This window comes from Cydia splendana, chromosome 6 (genome assembly GCF_910591565.1).
Source record: "Cydia splendana chromosome 6, ilCydSple1.2, whole genome shotgun sequence".
Taxonomy (NCBI): Eukaryota; Metazoa; Arthropoda; class Insecta; order Lepidoptera; family Tortricidae; genus Cydia; species Cydia splendana.
Window position 1 is genome coordinate 20,647,887 of NC_085965.1, and position 24,097 is coordinate 20,671,983.

Consider the following 24,097-nt stretch of genomic DNA (forward strand, 5'->3'; position numbering starts at 1 on the left):
TGGGCAACTGACTCTACATACGTGCTATGTGTAAACATGACTCTAGATTCAAAATCTAAGAAAGTGCCTACTCACAAGTCATATTTATTAGTAATATTACTGTAAACTGTGAGCATTATGTATTCAAAACGCGGAAGTTTTAAATATTATATTAAGTACCTAATATTGTCTTAATTGAACCCTTTACCGCATACTAAGCCATATATGGCGAATATGATATTAATTTAACTCTATTGACAACTATTAAAGTTCAAATTTCAATAAATATTTTTTATTACATGCAGCATTAAGTAAGATACAATACAGTCCTAAAACCAATACTTAGCTACAAGTAATGACAATAATACTTACCTAAAGGGCGCGGCTGTGCTGTGGGAAAACTTAAGCGCACTGATTCCTATAATTACTAGTACTCGTACTATTACGCTAGCGCACTTGCCTTACCGGTTAGATTATGTCAATCGGCAAGGACTGCGACGAGTCACTCGTAATAAGATACCTAATCAATAATCACAGATCACCTGTGTATCTGTGTTTCACAGCCTCCACAACAGCTTATGAATGCTGGTTAGTATGAACACTTACGACGATTTAGCTTACAGCCAAACAAGACGCACGTGAATTAATGGTAAACAAAATACCTTTGCAGGTACAGTCAGCAGATGCTACTCAATGTTTATAATTTATTAGACTTTTTTTATTTATTTAATAATAATATCTAATTGTAGTGTCTGTTGCTGACTCTACTAGTCACACAAGTATAGAGCGGCTTGAGCGGTGCAGTCTACCAAAATAATAACTGGTTAAATGCGACCACTCGTCTACATTTTTAGAATATCTACCTACCCGCCGTTATTCATAGAGTTAGACCAGGAAAAGTCTGCAGCGATTTTGATAGCCGACGCACTGCAAGTGTTATTTTAAATGTCAAACTTCTATAAAATTATAACGTATAAATAACACTTGTACTGCGTAGGCTATCAAAATCGCTGCAAACTTTTCTTGGTCTAACTCTACGAAAGTTTTTGATCGCCTACTGTAGATAAGGAATTCCATCTGTCCAGTAATATCTTGGTCAATTTGTATTTGCGTCTCTCATTTTGCTTAATGAGAGAGTGAGATGCAATGCACTTTGGGCAAAGAAATTGGACTCAGGTGGAATACCACCCTTAGGTACCAAAATTAGGCAGGTCAACTAACCTAGCGATGTTGATGAGATACTGATGTGTAACACTAAGAAATACTGACAATTTCAAAGTAAGCTCATACTGTAGCCTATGGACGCATGCAGCTTTAGTGTCACATGCGCATTGCCGACCCATTAAAATTCTCATTCTGGGAGGACTACATACAGTGTCTGTTATTATCTTAAGATGATATTGGTAGCTACTATTACGCATTAACTTTGATCAAGGGCCGGTAACGCCCATGAGCCATGACATTTACATATTTGAACACCATACTTACTGTAATCTTGATCGTAGGCCTAACGTAAAACTTGTAACTGGACTAACTGCCAAGTCATAAAAACGATAACAGAATCAAAACAAACGTAGCTATCTAGCTATATCTCCCCAAATAGGCTACTCAATTAAAATACTTTTCCAATAACCCGTCGGAGATTAATTGCATTACAAATAGTTTCGAAACGCTTGTACGACCTATTCGAAGTTTCGAACGTGATTGCTAACAGTGTCGTAAGAAGGTCGACCATATTTTATCCTATGTGTGTTCGCTGACTCTGGACATTATCTTAGTAAGAATGCAAGTACGTGACTACGGATTGTTAGGCCTAGTATTGTAATATTTGTAATAGAACGAAGAGCCTATAGTCCTATACACAGGTAGATTGCACAATGAAGCTTTAGGTTAGTAATGTTATATTTTATGGGGCATTGTAAGTCAGCATTAAGCGTAATTTAAAATAACTAATTGCAAGCTTAAATGTTAATGCTAACAATTGTGAGTTGTCCTTTATGCAAACGTAAACAGGTTTTCACAAAACAAGCGCCTTCTCATATTAGTAGTCGCTATTAATTATCAGATGCATCGGAAAATCCAAGGTGCTCAAAAACATATTGTACCCGTTACATTTGAGGAGTGTTCAGGTTCGATGTCTGTGCACAATACGATAACATAATATTATTCTGTACCTACTGTTCTCCCGCAGAAAACACATAACTACTACATTAATTTGAGTTAAATGAAACGCCCAAACGTAATAAATAAAAGCTGAGAAAGTTAGATATGAATATCATATACTTAAGCTTTTATACAGCCAAGGGCAAAGTTAGTAAACACCGCAAAAGATCACGATCTTATACCTTATTACTACACCAATAGAGTTCATGTATTCGGTTAGCATCAGAAACAGCTATGGAATCTTCTCACACTTTTACTCTCATTCAATAGAGCCGTATCGTATGCAGATCAATTTTAGCACTTAGTAGCTACTTTTGTTGCCGACTGTACTGTCTGCAGCAGAAGTAACTTATCGAAGTATCCAAAATGACCACACATGATTAATGTTAAGAAAAAATAGCTGCGAACCGTACTTTAGAATTTTTTGTGGGTTTATTAATCTTTAGCCTTGGTTGCATAAGGTACGGTCAACATGTCAAAAGACTTGACAATAGAGTAATTTCACGCTTCATCGACCTCAATGCGAATCTTCAACTCGGTAGCTGCACTTATAGACATGGGAATACTCACAAACTCCACTATCTTGAGCGCGACCCACTTGTCACACATCGCCATAACGATAAAGCACGATAACTATCCAACTAGTAAACTAAGTTATGTCACGACATAGTCGATTCGCGGTGTTTGTAAACAAGGACGGCACACGAGGCGGCCGCGCGGCGCGGGCGTAGGGTTTTGTTTGAGCATTTCCACGCTGCACCGCCGCCGCCGGCGCGCGGTGACATTGAAGGAAAACCTTCCTCCGCGGGATGTTCCGCGGCATTGCCTCGCGCTGGCTGCCGTCGCTTACCTCGGGCCTTACCGAGCGCTAGACTCTTAACAACTGGTATGATTGTGACCTCAAGATCTGCAGAAATTATCCGTATTCGAAGACCATAATAGAAGCGATTGCTCGTCGGTACGGAGGAGTAACAACCTATACATTTAACATGCGTGCAAAAACGTCAAACGAACCGGTCAGCCGAAGAGAATGAAGGAGCGAGCTACAAATAAAACACCGGGAACATTAACCATTATACTTAAATTTATTAATCAATCCTGGCATGCAATATTAGCTTAAAAATCTCATAAAAGCCTGAGAGATAAATTCATGTCTCGTTATACTGTTCGTGTAGAATAAGATAGATAATTTCATAATGCTGTGTTTATCCATTGAAGAGAAAACAGATCCAAATTGATTTATTTAAAACCTGATTTTAAATAAGACTTGATCGTATGAAATAGTAAACTACAATAACATGAATATTTCGTTGAAAAAACATCAAAAAATTGAGATTGCCAGTAATGCAACTATATGCACGGCGGGACCGGCGGTTGCACTTAATTCATAACATAAAACGATCTTGTACATACTTACTTAAATATCGATGCTGCCTTACATATTTTTTAATTTTAATAAATTATAATCTATGCAGTTAAAATGGATTCTTAATTCAATACATTACCGTTAAATTAAATAGTGTCTAAATGTAAAATTTACCTTCTTAAGTATTAAAAGGAGTGCAAGAGAAGATTACATGGCAGCACACCAGCACCGAGGATAACTTTAGGAAATCGAAAAATAATATTGGTGCCCTTAGCAGCATTTTTAACAGCAAAACAGAAAGAAACATTTAACTAAAATGACAACCAAATTCTTTTTCTTTTCCCCATATCGCCACACCAACACCAAACTGACAAAAACGTTGACAAGTCGCTCCAGAGACAACTAAAACTTGTAAACACTCTTGGCCAGCGTTTTAGTAGCAACAAAATAAAAACAAAGACAATCAGTTATGCACGGGGCTTCCTCTCACACTCCGACACTGCACATGACATGCAACACAACACATAAAAACACATTTGCATTCTTAAACAATACATGCAATAAATTAATCGTGGGTAAAAATTAAATTAATTGTAAAACATTAATAATGGGTTATCCCTACCCCACCCGCCCGAAACACAGCCTGACAAATTAAATAATCGCTATTTTGAAACACTTGTCTCAATGTAATACTTCAATTAGTCACAGCAGATTACGTAAGTACCTCGTTGACAAGGCATAATCTGCAGTTTTGCATTCATTGAACGCCAACCGGAAAAACATTGCATTTAAAATCTGCAGGCACTCGGTCACGGCCTTGGCAATTCTTTATTGCCCGGCGGCGCCATATTCTAATTCTTTTGTGAATCTGAAGTGGAGATTCATGTGACTTCTGCAAAAAAAGTTCAGGCCAGTAAGATTGTAAAAGTGCGTAGAGGCGTAATAAATAGACGGCCATATTTAAAGTGACCTCGATTAGCGTGATTCTCAGATCGCCCTAAATAGATGAAAGACAAAATCTTGCTAACAAGGTGCTCATTACACGGGGTCATAAGTCGGCCGCATGCCGCCTATTTCGATCCCACTTTCGCTCGTTGAGTTCATTATTACATCTGACGATTTTATCTTCCGAGTTGTTCCAACCTGGAAACTATTCCCGTTCGCCTAGACATCCTAAGGATTAGTTATCACTACTCCAAATCACTTGTGGTTTTGTGTCGTGCAACTATGAAGTTGCCAAAAAATAAGCTCGGCTTTTGATGTCAGGAAAACCACAAAACGAACTCACTGCAGCTGTTCAAGCCATAAAATCGGGTTGACGATTCCTATCACAAATTAATAAAGATACATTTCATGGATATTAAAGCAATACCTCGTATTGAAGCATGGATATCGCGTTACCGGGAATGAGCGACTTGTTAGCAAGAGTCATGCGTCAGGCGCTATATCGGGCCGACGTCCACCTTCACCTCGAGACGGCGGGCAGGGGTGAGGGTGAGGGTGAGGGTGGGGGGCAGTGCTGGACTCACTGCGGCTTCCCGGGCTGCAGGAAGTGGTGCAGCGGGTGCGGCGCCGTCCAGGGGTTGAAGTCGCGCGGCGGCGGCGCGGCCGGCGGCGCCCACACGCGCCCCGCGCCGCCCAGCCCCAGACCGGACATTGAAGACACGAGGGACTCCATGCCGATGCCGGTCTCCAGGCGACCGTTCCAGCTGCACACACAACATATTTACATTTTTACTATTTTACGTTCATATCATATACACTCGAGCACTTTTCGACCGAAAAGTGCTCGAGTGGAGACCACAGACTAGCAAGCGCAGCGTAGGACGTCCACCCACAAGATGGACAGACGATCTTGTTAAGGTCGCCGGAAGACGCTGGATGCGGGTCGCTTCCAACCGGCACGTATGGAGGTCCAAGGGGGAGGCCTATGTTCAGCAGTGGACGTATTATGGCTGAGATGATGATGATGATGATCATATACACGCCTGTCCTGTAAGTAGATTGACCAGATGTCCCGAATTTCAGGAACTTCTATTTTTAGCCATATAATTTGGCCATGTTCCGAAAATTAGGAAATCCAATTTAGTACATATTTAATTATGACGTGTCCCGAATTTTAAGTAGTGCCGAAAAGTAAGTATTCTAATTTGATAATGGAGTGGTGACTAAGAATCTGTTATTTTAGACTTTCAACTACCTATGCCCCATATATGTGTACAGTGTACGCGATAAAAGAAACGTTTGAATCGAAAACATCGAAATGACAATGCCTAAGATAATAGATGAGATAGAATAACTAACCGATGATTTAAATATGAAGTCGTGAAAAGGAAAATCACTGAGAAAATTTTCTTCAAAATTTAAATTTTTTAACACACTTATCCTAAACACCGGACCGGTCACGGCGAGCTAAAACTAGCATTTTTAATCACTTCCCTTTCTAAAACTAGCTCTGCCCGGCCCTAATCTCGTCACACTTACGATAGTTACGATACCTAATATAGTAATATAGATACAACGACACACTTTCGTGCAACTAAAACGATAAGGTAGCTAGTAAAAAATTCTAATCTCTTTAAGACGAAACGGGAGCTGAGCTAAAAGTCAATTTTGAGATTTCAAGCTGAATATACCCGTCGCTCTGACGGGGCGTGAGAGACTGTATTTGTGTGTGTAATGCACGCACACAGATGCGTACGCTTGCACCCGCGCGCGCCTCATTGCCGACAATTTGCAATGTTATTTTTCGTGCGTTACTGCCACGAGGCGTTCACTTATTACTTACTGTGTTGCGATTGAATTTTTTGACCCGGCTTACGTTTACGGAACTCGATAATCTTTCTACTACTGTGACATGGCTTTGTTTACTTGACTTTGCTGATCAGCTTATTGTTTTGGACTCCGTGAGTTGTTGTTACCTATTGGACCCCACGCAATTCATCTACCTTTATTCAAGTAATTAAGCGTAATTAGCCGAAACCTTTATAAGAGTGTAATTCATAAGAAGTACATAAGATATAATTTATGTACTGGTTTGCTGTTAGCTTTTAATTGTATCACTTTACATATATGTTACTCAAATAACTAACACGGTTACACTGTTGTAAGAACATTATTTTTCAGGTAGGCCTTATTATACCTACTATAGGCCTTATTACCTCCTAGTACCTTAGTAGTAGTAGTACTACTACGGAAATTGATTCAAAGACTCAAGACTGACTTAAGTGGCAGTAGGGTGTAGGGTTTTTTCTAGGCTTAATGAGTTCGCTGAAGCTTATTTTTTATACTTAGCGTACAGAACCACTAGTTTAACAGTATCAGCTCTAACCACATGTCACCATTTTGTCCTTTACGTAACAAACTCAGGGGCCCAGAATATCCGATGTACCTATCAAATCAAGGTTCTGTACCAAATAAGGCCCGGTTATTATAGTTCGTTATTTTTTAGCATTAGAAAGAAGGTAAACAATCATGACGTGTCTTTTTATTAATAATTATTGAAAAACGCTTTCAAAAATTAGTTTATATTACTTATGAAAGCAAAAGAATATAAAAAAGTATATGATTAATACATACATACATACATACATACAATCACATTTCCCGGAGGGGTAGGCAGAGACCACGGATTTCCACTTGCTACGATCCTGACATACCACTTTCGCTTCCTTCACATTCATAACATTCCTCATACACGCTCGCCGGTTTAGGGTGCTCTTGCTCATTAATATGATTAATATGATTTATAATTCTAACATATTTGCTATGACTTATTTTTCAATGGTAATTTTTAATAAGACATGTCAAAATCAGTTACCTTAATGCAAAAAAAACGAACTTTAAGCGTGCTAACTTTCAAAATTTCATTTTTTATAAGATAGTATAAGTAGATGGGCAAAAATTTTGCGTCCATGTCCACCAGTGAGTAAGTGATTGAGATACCTAAACATTTAACTTTATAATGTAAAATGATATAATTTACTAACCTACTCGTTAAATTTCAGGTAGGTTGAATAAGGAACCAAGTAACCATGGGGAGGAGCAGTATTTACTAACATTTTCTTTTTGGGTCTTCAGAGTGTATCGTTTCCTTTTTTTTGCACATATTACACTTAAATATATATTCTCTGTGTAAACCCTTACGTCTTTCAATGACAAAGGCAAGATCAGCAAATGTACAATTTGTATGATCGTGCCTGATATTTGAGATCACAGAAAATAAATATTTTAAATCCACTATTCTGCGACCTTCTAAAATTTTGTTTTATCATGATTCATGATCAAAAAGCTCGGATTCAATAGTCATATCAAACGTCGATTATGCAGTTGATGATGAGCTTGCATTTTCTACCATTGGTGCTGCAAATGCATCAACCGGTGGCGATAAACTTTGCCCTCTTGTAAAACAAATTACTATTGTGATTGTGTCCAGCAAAAGGCCAAAATTCGGTTTACTTTCCTGTTTAAAATATTACTAATTTATTCATATTTCAGATTAGGTACATAGGTAACTGTCTGAATGTTACAATGCCAGCTGGCAAATTCTATCACATTTGTTTGTTTGGTAGTCATGGTAACATTCACTTACATTGATATCCTTATTAAGATCTGTATCTTATTATCCAGACCTTAAAATATTGCCACCGTTGCCCTTTAAAAAAATACTGTTTAAATAATTGGGTTCTCAAACAATGCTTCTATAGTATAAATAATGACTACACAAAAATGGGTAGTATTGTATATAATGCACGAAATAAGGCCCGATTCTTAAGCGGGTTTAAATTTTGAGGCCATGTCCGCTAATACTATAGACAAAATATCAAGTTTAATAAACACAAAAAAAAAAACATTGATGGGCCTTATTTTATAATTTAGGCCTTACTTTGTAATTTAAAGTAGAGTTAGGCCAAGAAAAATCTATAGCGATTTTGATAGAACACGCAGTGCAAGTATTATTTCAAACGTCGCTTCTATGAAATTATGACATATAAATAACACTTGCACTGCGTGTGCTATCAAAATTGCTGTAGACTTTTCTTGGTCTGACTCTAAAATATTCTTTATTACACCACAAACATAAAAACAAATTTAAAAAAAACCGGCGAAGTGCAAGTCGGACTCGCACACGAAGGGTTCCGTACCATTATTTATAAAAACGGTCACCCATCCAAGTACTGACCCCGCCCGACGTTGCTTAACTTCGGTCAAAAATCACGTTTGTTGTATGGGAGGCCCCACTAAAATTTTTATTTTATCCTGTTTTTAGTATTTGTTGTTATAGCGGCAACAGAAATAAATCATCTGTGAAAATTTCAACTGTCTAGCTATCACGGTTCGTGAGATACAGCCTGGTGACAGACGGACGGACGGACAGCGGAATCTTAGTAATAGGGTCCCGTGTTTTACCCTTTGGGTACGGAACCCTAAAACCGATTTACAATGTAGATAAAGGTAGCAACAGGCGGTCTTATCGCTGTTAGTTCTTATTCTTCGTTTGTTTAGCATTAGAGTGAAGGTGACGTGTCTTTTTTAAGCATGCAATCGTATAATTATTTAGCTTTTTTTGTAATAGTTATGTACTTAGTGGTTAATATTAGTATTTACTATTTTTTTTTTCAATAATGCTTAAAAACGAAGTATAGACATGACAACCAAATATTAACGCCATTGTAGGGCAGGATATACAGAACATGAATCATTAGTACTGTCACGCTCCGTGATTGTTGAGCCATTTAGGGTTCTAGCTAAATTGGACATTCCATAGAGCACGAGTAAGTATGGAACAACCAATTCAGCTAGGACCCTAAATTGCTCGACAATTACGAAGCGTGCCTGTAGGTACCTAAAAATTTTGTTAACCCATTTTAACCATGCAATAAAATATTTTTGATTTTGATTTCTAATTTGAAATATTAGAATCAAAAAGTTCATAATAGATTGTATATCATAACTACAAAAATGTGTTCCCTACTCTCAACCCAAAACCCCTTGTATCTTAGGATCTAGATATTTTCACACAAGACGGTTTATCGATAACTTCTTACATCACTAGATTATCGACATTAAATGTCGACTATTGCCCATCACTTTTCTGGCTGTGTACGTATTTAGAAACTTGACTCCGCCCCTAAAATTAGTGCGATAGGGACAACTGCAGCTGAAGCGAAAAATCCTGCGTAAAAATGACAAAAATCGAGGTTTCGTAGTCCTCTTTTTCCTCCCCCAAAACTTAACCAATCGTAACCAAATTTGGAAATCTAAATGATTATGAAATTATCTGTGTCGGACCGTTTTGCTTTTTTGGCTAATTGATATCAGTTTTGAATACCACGCCTCTCATTGCGGCATAGTCTATTAGGTCATTTTGGCCGTTTTTGAAGGGCTCTAGCGCCTTAAAAAACAAAAATATCAAAAAAAGCAAAACGGTCCGACACAGATATTGACAATATTAATCTGTGTTGAAAAAATCATTGCTCTAGCTTCAAAAACCACGGAGGAAAACGAGGACTACGTTTGTATGGAGGAATGACCACTCTGTTGGCTCTTAACAACCACGATGGTTAACAAGGGCTCTTTTTATCGGTAAGGGCATTTATTTGCGTGATTCTAAAAAGTTGATCATAAACCTGACGTAGTTTAAAATGTATACTTCTTACTCTAAAAAATCGAAATACGTTGGTTCGTTTTGCTTTACAATTGCTATAAAAATATATGACGCCTAGCAATCGAAGCATAGCAACAAGTCAGTAGTATTCATTCGGCGTCTATTTAGATTTTGCGATACGAAGGTTTTGCTGAACGTTACTGGTTCGACAAGCAACCATGGAATAATCAGTTAAGTACTTTGCTGAGAGTAGCACCACTCAACTGCAAAATACAACATATTTTTATTGTTGGTGATTTTTCTGAGAATTTGTCATGAAAACTATCTCATCGCTAATGTGTCATTCCGGGAGTGGGCAGTCAACGTGAAAAAATGTTCAAACACTGGAAAGTGCAGGGGTCAAAATGTCCATACGGAACCGGCTGTCTATGTAACTAGACGGAGCCCCGCCTCGCGGGGCTGCTATTTCTGGGCGGTTTGCCCTTCGAGCATCTGAAGCTACCTAACGAACCTAACCTACCTACTTTTTGCCACATAGACAGCCGGTTCCGTATGGACATTTTGACCCCTGCACTTTCCAGCGTTTGAAAATTTTTTCACGTTGACTGCCCACTCCCGGAACGTGTAAAAATATGGGCGTAGACAACTTACTCAAAAATATGTCCCATAGTTCTTAATTCGCTGACATATACACTATGGGACATATTTTTGAGATGATTTGTGCACCCATATATTTTTACACTTGACTGTACACGGTTACCGTTGCCTAGCGATGCGTCTAGGGATGTCATATGCGCGCTGACCCTCTAGACTACTTTTTCGAACCTGTACACCGCAAGTCCTCTAACCTCTAACATGGTCCATTCATCTAGTATCTGATCTGTGGGAACAACGAGAGGCTCAACTTACTCCTGGGGCTGGTGGCGGCGCGACGCCTCGTGGATCATGCGCAGGCGGCGCGCCTGCGACCACGGCTCCAGCGTGTAGGACGGCGCGATGGGCGGCGAGTACGCGCCGCTCTCCGGCACGCGCGTCAACTCCACGCCGCGCTCGGGCGTCCAGCGGCCGACCTACACGACACAAAACAAACTTATAGGTGCTTAGTACAACTACACAATAAACGTTAACGGTTATTTCAAGCAAAGCGCCGCATCGGGGCATAAGGGACCGAGTGAATTAGAGGGCGCTAGAGGCTACAACACTGTACCCACCTCGCGGTACTGCTTGAGCAGCTGCGGCGACTGCGGCAGCGACCAGTCGACGGCGGGGCGCGCGCCGGAGCCCCACGCGGCGGCCGCGGCGGCCACCAGCGCCTTGCGCGCCATGGCGGCGCCGCGGTGAGACTTGTACTCCACGATGGCGGCGCTAGAGGCTACCGAGCGACGGACGCGTACCTACAATACAAATGCCTCATTAAATGTGTCTTCAGATCTAGCAATTACACCGACAAACTATTTATAAAGGGATCATTAATAGGTCTTATTAGTTTTGTAGTTCCTACGATACGCGCAAGCAGTACCTACGCGATCGGTTCGCAAATGGTGCGCTAGCACTAGCTGCGCCTTCACCAGATCTGGACACACCATTGGTACACGGAACGAATGCGTGTGCTTGGGTACCTATCAAGTGCTTTCTGCCAGTTCTGCCACTATTGCCAGTGTTACCGGTTTTTTTTTTACTTTTATGGTAAAAAGAGTTGTTTCCACTGGCAAGCCCCAACAGTGAAAAACTTAAGATTCCCACGCGAAAACTGTGTTTTTTTAAAGAATGCTGGATAACATAAGGCTGGATGTACAGAATTAGCATGTAACAGATTGTGCAGTTTAATATCCTGGTTAATCAAATATAGCATACCTCGACCACCTCGTCCGTGAGCTCGTACAGCAGGCGCACGATCTCCGCCGAGGACAGCGTCGGCGGGATGCGCGAGATGAAGATGCGGCAGTTGTTGATGGAAGGACACACGCCTGCAAACAAGCTTAGTTAACTTATGCGAGTTCACACAGGCGAGCCGCCTCGGGAGGCATTGCGCGGGATGCGGGTCGACCTATGTAGATAGGTGCGCCTCGACTGACTCGCCAGGGGCATTGCTGTCACGCGGAGTTTACCTCGGACGAGGCGCATTTACACAGACGTGCAGACCGAGCTCGTAAGGCAGCTCATACTCGCTTAATGAGATCAAACAAAGAGGCGCTTTAGGAGCTGTCAGTTCAAAATAGAAATCTAGTGACAGCGGCTCGCATCTTCGAAGAACACAACTACACAACGCACTTGAACGTAGATACATTTTGCAGTGTCAAAACCATTATTTTTAAAGGGCGTGCGATGTATCCTCCGATGATAGTCGAAATCTAAATTGCGAAAACCACTTCAGTAGTATGTTACAACTTGAAACATACCCCACCTATTTTATCTTTGATTGAAATTTCCTCGTATAAAATGGTTGTTCTGTTCGGTTGCTCTTGATATAAATATGTATTATAAATACAATTACAATCTATTAGTACTTACCCAGTTGCCAAGAAGGCCTGATCATGTAGTTGTTGAACATCCGTATGGCGTTGCTCGCCTCCGCGTCGGTCGTATACATGGCGAACGCGTACCTGTGTTAACACAATAGTAGTTTTAGTAAAGCGAACACACTGTTAGTCTCTAAATAACTAATGAATAGATGGTTGACACACCCAGACTGTTTGATGTGAATCATGCATGATAATTTGATGTCATTATGAAATTAAACGCATCTCCGCCGCCATCGGAACACAGCTCTACAAACTCTACTACGAGTGCGCAGCAGTGGGTATTCGTCGGTACTAACACGAGATTCCAGGCATAGAAGTTTATCATGAGCCGACACCGTGTGCAGTCGTGCAGGATGCGGCCGATAAACTGCTGAATATGCCACGGCGTTGTCAGGCTGAGCAAGTCCAGTGACTTGGTACTGACCCGCGGTTCCAGCCGGAGAAGTTGATCATGAGCCGGAACTCGAACAGCTCGCCGGCCTGCCGGAACAGAGGCACCAGCATGTCCTCGAAGCAGTCGTGCGGGATGCGGCCGATGAACACCAGAACATGCCACGGCGTTGTCAGACTGAGCAACAGTCCAGTGACATGGTACTGACCCGCGGTTCCAACCGGAGAAGTTGATCATGAGCCGGAACTCGAACAGCTCGCCGGCCTGCCGGAACAGAGGCACCAGCATGTCCTCGAAGCAGTCGTGCGGGATGCGGCCGATGAACACCTGAACATGCCACGGCGTTGTCAGACTGAGCAACAGCCTAGTGACTTGGTACTGACCCGCGGTTCCAGCCGGAGAAGTTGATCATGAGCCGGAACTCGAACAGCTCGCCGGCCTGCCGGAACAGAGGCACCAGCGTGTCCTCGTAGCAGTCGTGCGGGATGCGGCCGATGAACACCTGAACGTGCCACGGCGTTGTCAGAGTGAGCAACAGTCCAGTGACTTTGATACTGACCCGCGGTTCCAGCCGGAGAAGTTGATCATGAGCCGGAACTCGAACAGCTCGCCGGCCTGCCGGAACAGAGGCACCAGCGTGTCCTCGAAGCAGTCGTGCGGGATGCGGTCGATGAACACCTGAACACGCCACGGCGTTGTCGGGCTGAGCAACAGTCCAGTGACTTGGTACTGACCCGCGGTTCCAGCCGGAGAAGTTGATCATGAGCCGGAACTCGAACAGCTCGCCGGCCTGCCGGAACAGAGGCACCAGCGTGTCCTCGTAGCAGTCGTGCGGGATGCGGCCGATGAACACCTGAACGTGCCACGGCGTTGTCAGAGTGAGCAACAGTCCAGTGACTTTGATACTGACCCGCGGTTCCAGCCGGAGAAGTTGATCATGAGCCGGAACTCGAACAGCTCGCCGGCCTGCCGGAACAGAGGCACCAGCGTGTCCTCGAAGCAGTCGTGCGGGATGCGGTCGATGAACACCTGAACACGCCACGGCGTTGTCGGGCTGAGCAACAGTCCAGTGACTTGGTACTGACCCGCGGTTCCAGCCGGAGAAGTTGATCATGAGCCGGAACTCGAACAGCTCGCCGGCCTGCCGGAACAGAGGCACCAGCGTGTCCTCGAAGCAGTCGTGCGGGATGCGGCCGATGAACACCTAAACAAAACACGGGCGTTGTCAATAAATGACACGAATTACGGTTTTTTTTGGCACGAGTCAAAGGACCGGCAATACCTAATGCGGAGCGTCGCGATTAAATGCACGAGCAGAGCACTGTGTGGCCAGAGAGGACAACATCGCATCAGCGTACAAACTACTGAGAAGATACTACCGGCTCGATTCGGGAAATGAATTAGAGATTAACTAGATACGATATAGTAAAGATATGTGACGTTCCACGGCAAAAGGTACCTTATGGCGGCTGGCGCCGCGATTCGGGAAATGAATTAGAGATTAACTAGATACGATATAGTAAAGATATGTGACGTCCGACGGATAAAGGTACCTTTTGGCGGCTGGCTAATCTCTAATTCATTTACTGAATTGCGCCGTACGTATCATCAGCGTGAGGGAGGAGCAGCGGTAGGAGCATAGTGTGGCACGGGTAGATAAACACTGAGGGCCTACCGCGAACCACGTTCGACGAGTGGCCTCTCTGTCGCACTTGTAAATTCGTACGTGTGATGTGACAGGGACGTCGAACGTGGTTCGCGGTAGGCCCTCTGGAGCGACGTGAGAATTCGCACCAGTGTAATCACCGCGTAAACCACACTGTTTTGAACATAATCGAGATCTACAGCGCATGTTACCTCGATACGGTCGCCGGGCACTTTTTGTAGAAAAACTGGTCGGCCTCCCTACAAAAACGATCGTGTAGATGTAATAAGAGCCAAAGATTGAAGATCAATGACATCTGTCTTCGTTTTTAGATGGCAGGAGCACAGTGGCGGATTCGCAGTGTTGGCCGCCCTAGGCCCCAGGCCCTGTAGTAACTATACTATAGCCGCCCCTTTCTCAGCACCCATATACAGACTGCCGTCTTGCTGCCGCCCCTAATATCTTGCCGCTCTAGGCCCAGGTCTACTGGGCCTTAGGGCAAATCCGCTACTGTAGGAGCAGGAGGCATTGCATTAACTGTGTATTTTCGGTAGTGTACGGTCGAAGGTTCGGTTTCGGCCGTTACTAAAGCAAAAACGAAAAGTCCCGTTTTAGTCGGACACATCAATAGGTCGGGTCACCAGGCCCAGTAGGTTCGTGTTCTTTTGTCACTCTCACTGAGCGTAAACGTGAGCGAGATGGATGTGCGTGCTCGGAACCGCGAATATAATTTATTTAAATTTTTTTTTGTGTTCTAATAATAAAAAAAAGAAACGCTAATAAAGTTCCTTAATATATTGCTGTTTTTGAAATATTTTTAGTAGAAAGATATCTTCTAGCCACGTGAGATTTTCGTACTACCCGCACTTAAAGTTCCGTCACACAGGCGCGTTTTCCGGGCGGGGCGTGAGCCTTTTTTTATATAAAAGCGGCGCGCCCCGCTCACGCGCCGCCCGCAAAACGCGCCTGTGTGACGAAGCCTTTAGTCTTGTTTATCAACTTGAAAGTTTTGCAGTCCACTAGGGTTTTCATAAGGTTGGCACTACATTCGATTCTCATCTGAATGAACTGCGTCGTGGATATTCACCGGCCAATTGTCTTCATAAAGCACGTGCCTTCCTAAACCTTGACGTTGACGGAATCCACATTGGACAAAGAAATTGGATGGGTGGAATAAGCTCGGGACACACTTATCCCACGTACGCAATGCATTATGACATCTGAACCCTGAAATGTGTATGCTTAGAAATATACTTGTTATACGCAATGCAACGCATGACAAGCTATGATATTTTATATGTAGATAAGCCATACACTAACATATCAAGCGAAAAAAAATGATGCCAACCAATGCTGCCAACGACACGGCAGCATTAGCAGGGGTGCGAAACTCCTGAGATCGGCCAAACTCGGCTCCGCTCGGCTCAGCATTGCTCCGAGCAATTATTAGGGTTGGCACCACTTGACTTCCTTTTGCGTGCACGACCACAGATAAGATAATCACTTGAATTTTGACAACCCTAAATAGCCGAAAGGGATAGTGCCATATATTAGAAAGGGATAGCAAAATTCGACCCTGAACCGCTGTCAAACTTCGGTTTTGTAGGAAGTTTCCTTTCTGTACGATAGTACTATTATTTATTCTGTGGCATTAGTTACAATTTGTTTACAACTTCATACGCAAATGCGTAAAAGAGACGGCACAATTAAAAGAATACCTAACCTAAAAAGAGACGGCTAGTGTTTGTCACTTGCGCGTGAATTTGGTAAATCAGTGATACCACCATAACACGACGGCAAACAGTGAATAAGGCGCGAAGCGTAAAACTTATTAAGAAAAAAAAAATCAAAGACTAAGATGTTTGACAGAAGGTGCAAATCATTTTAATGCAGTTGTATGTAGTAATGTACTCGCTACCGAAGTAAAAAGTTTTCATATTTAGTTATGTAAATAAAAGATATTATATTATACTCTTTATTCATCATTTTTCTTATACTATAGAAACATTTTGACAAAAAGCAAACTCAATAACAACAAAATCCTTTATTTTACTAACAATTTTATGTTATTAATAATTGTTACTGTGTGAGAAAATGAAATGCCTGACAATAAATACTAATTTTGTAGTAATCTTTGTATAAACAGCAATATACCTATTTACTTAATTGACGCGACCCGGACAATAATATGGCAGTAAAAAACTTCAATATTAAAATTGAAATTTAAGTATATTTCTTTTATTTGTACGACAAGCACCAAACAACGAATGCAACTTACCATGACGCGTCTGCTATGATAATCTATGTACGCAGTTGGGGCGTCCTTGTCATTCTCGCTGATGAGAACATAAACTTATCTCGTTCTGTCAGCCGGCGAAAATGGCGGCTGGGTTTATTTAATTCAAGATTAAACCGAAGAAAAACGGGTTATTTCAGCTTTTACTTACCAATGATATGTGACGCCGTCAATTTTTTTGCGCTTCCGCGGATAATTTGAGCATTTCAACATAACGCAGGTCAGCATTTTGTTGCTTAATACACGTTATTTGTGGAAAAGTATTAACCGGTGTACACCTTCGCGCTTGCGTCAGGCAGACTGAGACAAACTCGTACACATGACACGAGGTGAGTGCTTCAATTTTGGAACGTGTATAACACATCTACATATAAAATATCATAGATGACAAGTATGTTTCTAAGTTTTCTAACCATACAACTTTCAGGGTTCAGATTGTCATCAAGCATTGCATACGTTGCGTACGTGTGATAAGTGTGTCCCTGCCTATACCATCCTAAAATCATTGTCTATATGTATATTGACATTGGATTCTTTGATTTCGATGGCTTTTTGTACTTTTCTATTAAGGCCAGAGCTCACCGGCAGCCTGTGCGTGACGTGTACGGTGCACGTGCGCTAAAATGTTGGAGCCGGACACGTAACGCAAGCGGTGCGTGTGCCGTCTCTCATAAGAAACTGTAAGGCCAAGCCACACCGGATGCGTGTGCGTAGACGTGCACGTGCACGTACGCGTCCCGATGCGTTGTATAATACGAAAACTCATACGAGAGGACACACCGCTTGCGTGACGTGTGCGTGACGTGCGCGTACGCTTGACTTGCACGCAACGCAGCTCCGACGAGACAAACCGGCTGCGTGCTGCGTGCACGCGTCCACGCAGCGGAGCGGCAACGTCGCTTCGTTGCGTGCAGTGATGACGTTGTGTTTAACTGCGTTCCCTATGAGAGGGCGAACCGAGCAGGTTCGGACACGCACAACTCGGTGCTGCATAGGTGCTGTGCGTGTACACGCGCAGCTCGCTTGTATTTATTTACAACTCAGCCGGTGCGCGTGCTGGTTTTTAATATGGATTCAGTGATAAAAGAAAAACTAATTAAAATCGTTCGTCAATACGAATGTATATTTACAACATAGCACAAAGATTACAAAAAATACGTCTTATAAAAAATTAATTTGGCCTGTGGGAACAAATCGATGTTAGGTATTAACGATACTATTGGAAAACAAGGTTGTGCGTTGGTGAATAATATTATGTACTCTCAATTATCTCGATTCAAATATGAGACATTTTTTTCCTCTAATTGCAATGGCGACATTAGTTGAGCTGCTTCCATTTGCAACGGGAGTTATAATAACATGATGTAGGTACTGTCGCAGGCGTATTTTATTTTACTGCACGCATGACTGAGCTGCAGCGTGCGCCTGCGTGGCGTGTGCAGCACACTGCGTGGCGTGCGTTGCGTGACGTGCGCGTCACCCGGTGTGACAGGGGTGCTGCGCACGTCACGCAGCGCACGCCACGCAGCGTGCTGCACACGCAGCCGGTGTGGCTCGGCCTTACAACGCGCACGTTCACGTGCACGTCTATAGTTCGTTTTTTTTAGCATTAGAAATAAGGTAAACAATCTTGATGTGTCTTTTAATTGAAAAACACATTTTTAAAATAAGTTACGGCAAATATGTAACAATTATGAATCTAATACGATCATTTATATTCTTCTTCTTTCATAAGTAATCGTTTTTGATTTTTAAAAAGCGTTTTTCATTTAAAAAACCTGTTAAGATCGCTTACCTTCTTGCAAGTTCTTTCTAATGCTAAAGAAAACGAACTATAGGTAGAACAACCGATCCGAAGTAAGGATTTTTCGCCCTTGAATCGGCCTTGAATAGGTACCTATGCGCGTGATAGTAGGTATATCATGGTATAATAATATACTCCACTCCGCCTGGTACTCTCTTCCCGTCTTTTCGTGGTCACGTGAGTGACACAAGCCTACGTCATCATGCGACAGCGCTATCGGATAATATGCGATAGCGCTATATAAAGTGGCAATGTTATTGTGACGTAGGCTTGTGTCACTCTGGGAAGAGAAGACCATGTTTTATTAGACTATGAGGTAAGTATATTGATTAGTTAACTACATCACATCTTAAATCAAGCATCACACAACGCCATAACTTGACTTTGCTAAAACAAAGTGCATGAACATGCTCACCTTCATTACATTGAACTGCATTTATAAATACGTCATGCTAATCCTGCGTCATGCTAATCAGGTGTCTAGACAAAAATATAGGTCAAGCTGACTTCACGTCGTTTGGATTACTTAATAATATAATGGACTTGTCTGATGCAGAATAATAGAAGTAATCTGTAATAGTACGACAAATTAGGTACAATACATTCAGCATATTAGGTACCATGCGGAGAAGGCGGGAAAATTATCGAGCCCCTGAACAACGATCACAATACAACAGCAAAATAACAACAAATAACCTAATATACACAAATAACACAAATCAAACCTAGCAGGTAATGTGGGTCAAGTAAATAGCTATACAATTCCTATACCTACATAGGTTCTAATAGTTATTATTATCAAACAGGTGTTTCCGAGAAAAGCCAATCATTCTCGAGTTTGAGCGTATGGCATCCTGGCGACGTCATGGCGCCTCAATTTAAAATTTGGATGTAAGGATAATAAAATGGAACCTTACCTCACAATTCCTAGACGGCTCTGGCCCAGACCATGCGTGAGGAGCCTTTCTGTAGATCCTCTGCCCATTAATTTGCGTCAGTGTATAAGATGTGTTATTTTCTGTTAGAGATAATAATCTCGAAGATAATTCATGTTGATTTACTTCACTACACGAATAATGCTTAACAGGCGGCATATTAGCCAATATAAATTTTATTAATCTTAAATAATAGTTTCGAAAATATTTACTAAGGAGCACTACAACTACGCGTACAAGGAAAAAGAAACGATTTTTATGATTTTTTGACAAGAAGAGAAAATGGCGAAATTAAAACCAAAATGGTGGAATCAACCTTGAAAATTTTTCGAATAAAATCAAATGAATGTCTACTAAATATTATAATGACTTATACTCAGACAACAAAATAACATGAATATTATTATTAATTATTTATTTTAATCATATAAAAAACATTATAAAGAACATTATTAACTAAGCAAGGATACAAAATTATACTAAAATATATATTCATCAAAAATCACCGGAAATGAAAAGCATTTGACAGTCATATTATTTACATTATTTGAAAATAGAAATAGTCGTTACATTGTTTATTACTTGCTAGTTCTAAAAGCAAAGTTGCGTTTAGCAAAAGTTACATTCAAACGATTAGATCATTTAAAAATGCACTACTTTGTAAGGAGCAACATTTATGCCGTTATTTTGTTAAATAATAAATCTCTTTCGAGTGCATGCTTGTGCGTATTTGCGTATACGCAAGGTGATGGCATACTATACGCAAGTTTATTAAAGGTTCCCATTCATTATATCAAAAGAAGTAACGAAGACGTTCCTAAACTTATTCATCATATAATAAGTAAATTTAACCTTTCTAAGTTTCTTACTGTGCTTTTGAAATCTAAAAAATAATTAAAATGTGATGAAGGTAAGGTACACATTTCTATCACACATGTGTAAGTATATCTTATACCTTTAAACGAGCAATACTTGTATATTTATTTATATTGTATTTCGGGGATCTCGGAAACGGCTCTAACGATTTTGATGAAATTTGCTATATAGGGGGTTTTTGGGGGCGAAAAATTGATCTAGCTAGGTCCTATTTCTGGGAAAACGCCCATTTTTGAGTTTTTATAAGTTTTTCGAGCAAAGCTCGGTTTCCCAGATATTTTCTTTAATATGGGGTCTAAAAAGGCGAAAATAAAAATTTCATGTGCTGCATTTAATCGATACAGCGCGACAAGACAATAGAACCTATTTGTCTACATCATACCGACCAATTTATTCTACTACTAATAAAATTCGAATTTAGTATACAAATATTTTTATTAATTGGTAGAGAAAGCATACAATTAATAAAATAAAAGATTCATTATTATAAGCCGCAGCGTGTTTTGATAGTTCGTTTACATCAAAACTAGATAATAACTGTACTCTTAGTATATAAATTCTTCGTGTTAATGGTCGCATTTTCATTATTTGCTGTTTTGTGAATTGCGTTAATTTTTGCTGACTAAATTGCTTAATAACTTCTTCTGTTATTGCTGGCATTGCTTCTAATTGTATAGAACTAAGTTGATCCGCTGGAATACCTAGGGACAATAAATTACACTATTATTAAACAAACCAAATTACGTAACTATAGTAGTTCAGCAACATTAAATTAGATAAATTCCACTCGGGTTTTAGTGATGAAGATGAAGTAAATCTTAATAAATAGAACAACGCAATAGGTAGCGAATGTTGAAACTTGACCAGGGACTAAAATAAGTTTGTATTTTATTCACTATGTCAAAAGAGAGCTATGTTCGTGGCTGCTAACTAACAACATTAACATTTGTATATTATCACCATTACTCTAAATACGATATTTAGTTACTTTTATTTAATTACACAAACGGGTCTACACATTGACATAGATATGTAGGGACTGGCTTTACAGGCAATAATAATAAGGCATGACAAGGGCCAGTACAGCGGTGTGAAACCGCTAAAACGCGATTGGTTGATGAGTCCGCATCACGCGCGCGATTGGTTGACGAGTTCGCATTAGGCGCGCTATTGGTCGCAACTCGTTGCGTTAGACTGCACGATTGGCTGGAATTCGTGAGTAACACCGCTGAACTAGTACCATTTTTAGTGCCCTATTAGCCCGTCCTTAGATATTATACGTCAATGGGTCTACTGTCTATTTTGAACTGAGTTTCGTCGGAAACGTCGGGTCGGAATTAAAGGTAAAAACAATGAAATTATATCGCGGTTGACCCGTTTGTGTAATTAAATATGTGCACAAAACGCGAGAGTTTAAAGTGTTAGTTACTTTTGTTCGGATTTTGCGTTAAGTTTTAAAATGTTGGTTCAAAAGACATTATATACACATAGTGTTTACTAACATTTAAGCAATGATCCCATTCGGCTGACTTCATGTGACGTCCATCTGTATGGCTCACCAAAGACTTCGGGCTGTATGGCTAATTCATATAGAGTCTAAAAGAAATAACAATAAGAGCTTATATCTGTAGTTATGTTTGTAAGCTATTTTGGTAAGTATTTCTTTCCAATCTGACCTTTACAAAAATGTATTAATTAACAACTTCCGCCATTTATGCCAGTAAGCACGTCTATTACGTGAATTCCTGAATTTATTATCTACTGTCGAACGATATTAAAATCATTGTGGACCATTAAAAGAAATTACCCTCTTTTAAGTTAGGTATAGATGAGTAAGATGAGCATTATCATGAAAAGGGATCATTGTCTGCAAGTCGTAGTTCGTTCATATAAGCTCAATAAAAATTAAGTCGTGCATGTAAATAAGCCAGTATCCCTGTGTGACGTTTACCTGAACTTGTTTGTCATTACATTTCCTCAATTTTCCTAGAACGGAACTTTTAAGATCTTTCATAATCACTGGGGTAATCTTTCTTAGCTCATTTGGTGGAAACCCACATATCATGTAGCCTAGTTCGTTTACAGAGGTTGAATTCAAGTACCAGGTATTTCCGTAATAACGCCTATAAGCTGCTACTAATATACCAAACTGCAACAAAATGAATCCCAATTTTAGATATCACTTGTCATAATTAGATTGGATTAACTTCACATTTTCTTAAGAAGCTTTCACGCAATAATTTAATGTTATCTTCGTAACATTTTCTTGGCTTTCTGACACGGCAAACCAATTCTGCGAGTTGGTGCAGCAACTAGTTTCTACAAAAGCAACTGTAACTGCCATCTAAATTTCCTGCCAGAAAGGAAACTAAACACTGCACCACATAATAACTATGCACGTAATTTTTTGTATGCGAATTTTGCAACAGCAGTGTTTTTTTAATAATCTGAAGATTCATTTAACTTCTACTAACTTATATTCTGCGATTATGTTTAACAATGACGTGAACAGTAAGTATATAGTCTACCTTCCGAAAGTGTAACTCTTGGCTGTAACGAGCGAAATAATAACGGACGTTCCGGTCTCCCATATTAACATAGTATAAATCTTCTTCCGGGACAAAGTTCAATAACGGCCCAAAGGCTAAGTATTCTCTTCCATGTAAATAGGCAGCCGTTCTTCCATCTATAAATAAATGGTAACATACAATTTTGTTATAGCAAGAACTTAATTCTCACTGAACATTATTTTGACTTTTTATTCGACAAAATGTTACTTACCGGTAATAATATCCCAAGCTTGGAGAACCTTATTAACTGGAATTAAATGTTTCATTCTTATGTTAGAGAGAATATGAAGAATAGTTTCGGCGTCGAGTCTCATGAATGATTCAGGGGGTCCGTAGAATATTATATCCATAGATGATTCATGTTTATATTCTATATCTTTTTCGAGATAAAAATCATCGTAGAAATTATCTTTATCTGAAAAGCAGTATATTTTGAACAGTATGGGCGAAATTTGTGGTGGGAAAATAGATGCGGCGCCAAAGCACGACGTGGTGAAAACATGAACTTTCATGGGACTACAACTTATCGACTGTCAAATAACACACCCACTAGGGCGGCGCCACTGTCATGCATGGAGCGATAAAAAACAGACTTTAACACTATTCTATTTCACTCCAATGAATTAAAGGTTTTATAGGTCTATATTTCCTAGTAAGAAAATTTGACATCAAACCTTTCTCAGAGATCGCGATTGCAGAATTTTTGTCATCCTCGTAATCGTCGGCCATATCGTATAGTGATTTTGTGGTTTTCATAGTCGATACTGGAACAATTTTCAACAAGATACAGTAGAAAGAATAAGTACAAATAATAAAATTGAACATAATTACATTAATTACGTTCAATGTTTACAATGTACAACCATCACATTTCGGGGGTTATTTGTTTTAAAGCGTGCTAAGCAAAATCTTGTATGATTATTTGTAAAACTAGTTGGCAGTG

The 24,097-nt window shown here is 40.5% G+C and overlaps 3 protein-coding genes across 4 annotated transcripts in view; all 3 read right to left on the reverse strand.

The window, feature by feature from the left end:
* The window catches only part of LOC134791716 (uncharacterized), a 498,190-nt gene extending 495,319 nt beyond the window's left edge, over nucleotides 1-2,871 (reverse strand). For both annotated transcript variants that reach the window (XR_010144311.1, XM_063762832.1), the window contains exon 1: nucleotides 2,713-2,871. Coding sequence is in view for 1 of the 2 variants with exons in the window: in XM_063762832.1 (XP_063618902.1) it covers nucleotides 2,713-2,757 (45 nt within the window). In the remaining variant the exon portion in view is untranslated. The remainder of the gene's footprint in view (nucleotides 1-2,712) is intronic.
* A 337-nt stretch (nucleotides 2,872-3,208) lies between these two features.
* Nucleotides 3,209-19,961, reverse strand: LOC134791514 (probable RNA-binding protein 46). The gene is made up of 7 exons (XM_063762559.1): nucleotides 19,691-19,961; nucleotides 14,114-14,232; nucleotides 12,627-12,718; nucleotides 11,970-12,082; nucleotides 11,327-11,509; nucleotides 11,025-11,185; nucleotides 3,209-5,217 (listed from the first exon to the last, which is right to left on the reverse strand). Exons 1-7 carry the CDS (start codon nucleotides 19,865-19,867, stop codon nucleotides 5,034-5,036), a joined length of 1,029 nt encoding a protein of 342 aa, XP_063618629.1. The 5' UTR covers nucleotides 19,868-19,961; the 3' UTR covers nucleotides 3,209-5,033.
* A 1,040-nt stretch (nucleotides 19,962-21,001) lies between these two features.
* On the reverse strand, nucleotides 21,002-24,037 carry LOC134791570 (uncharacterized). Its single transcript, XM_063762620.1, has 6 exons — nucleotides 23,829-24,037; nucleotides 23,366-23,569; nucleotides 23,113-23,270; nucleotides 22,536-22,733; nucleotides 22,087-22,180; nucleotides 21,002-21,285 (listed from the first exon to the last, which is right to left on the reverse strand). The coding sequence occupies exons 1-6, from the start codon at nucleotides 23,977-23,979 to the stop codon at nucleotides 21,002-21,004; spliced, it is 1,089 nt and encodes a 362-aa protein (XP_063618690.1). The 5' UTR covers nucleotides 23,980-24,037.
* Between the last annotated feature and the right edge of the window lie 60 nt (nucleotides 24,038-24,097).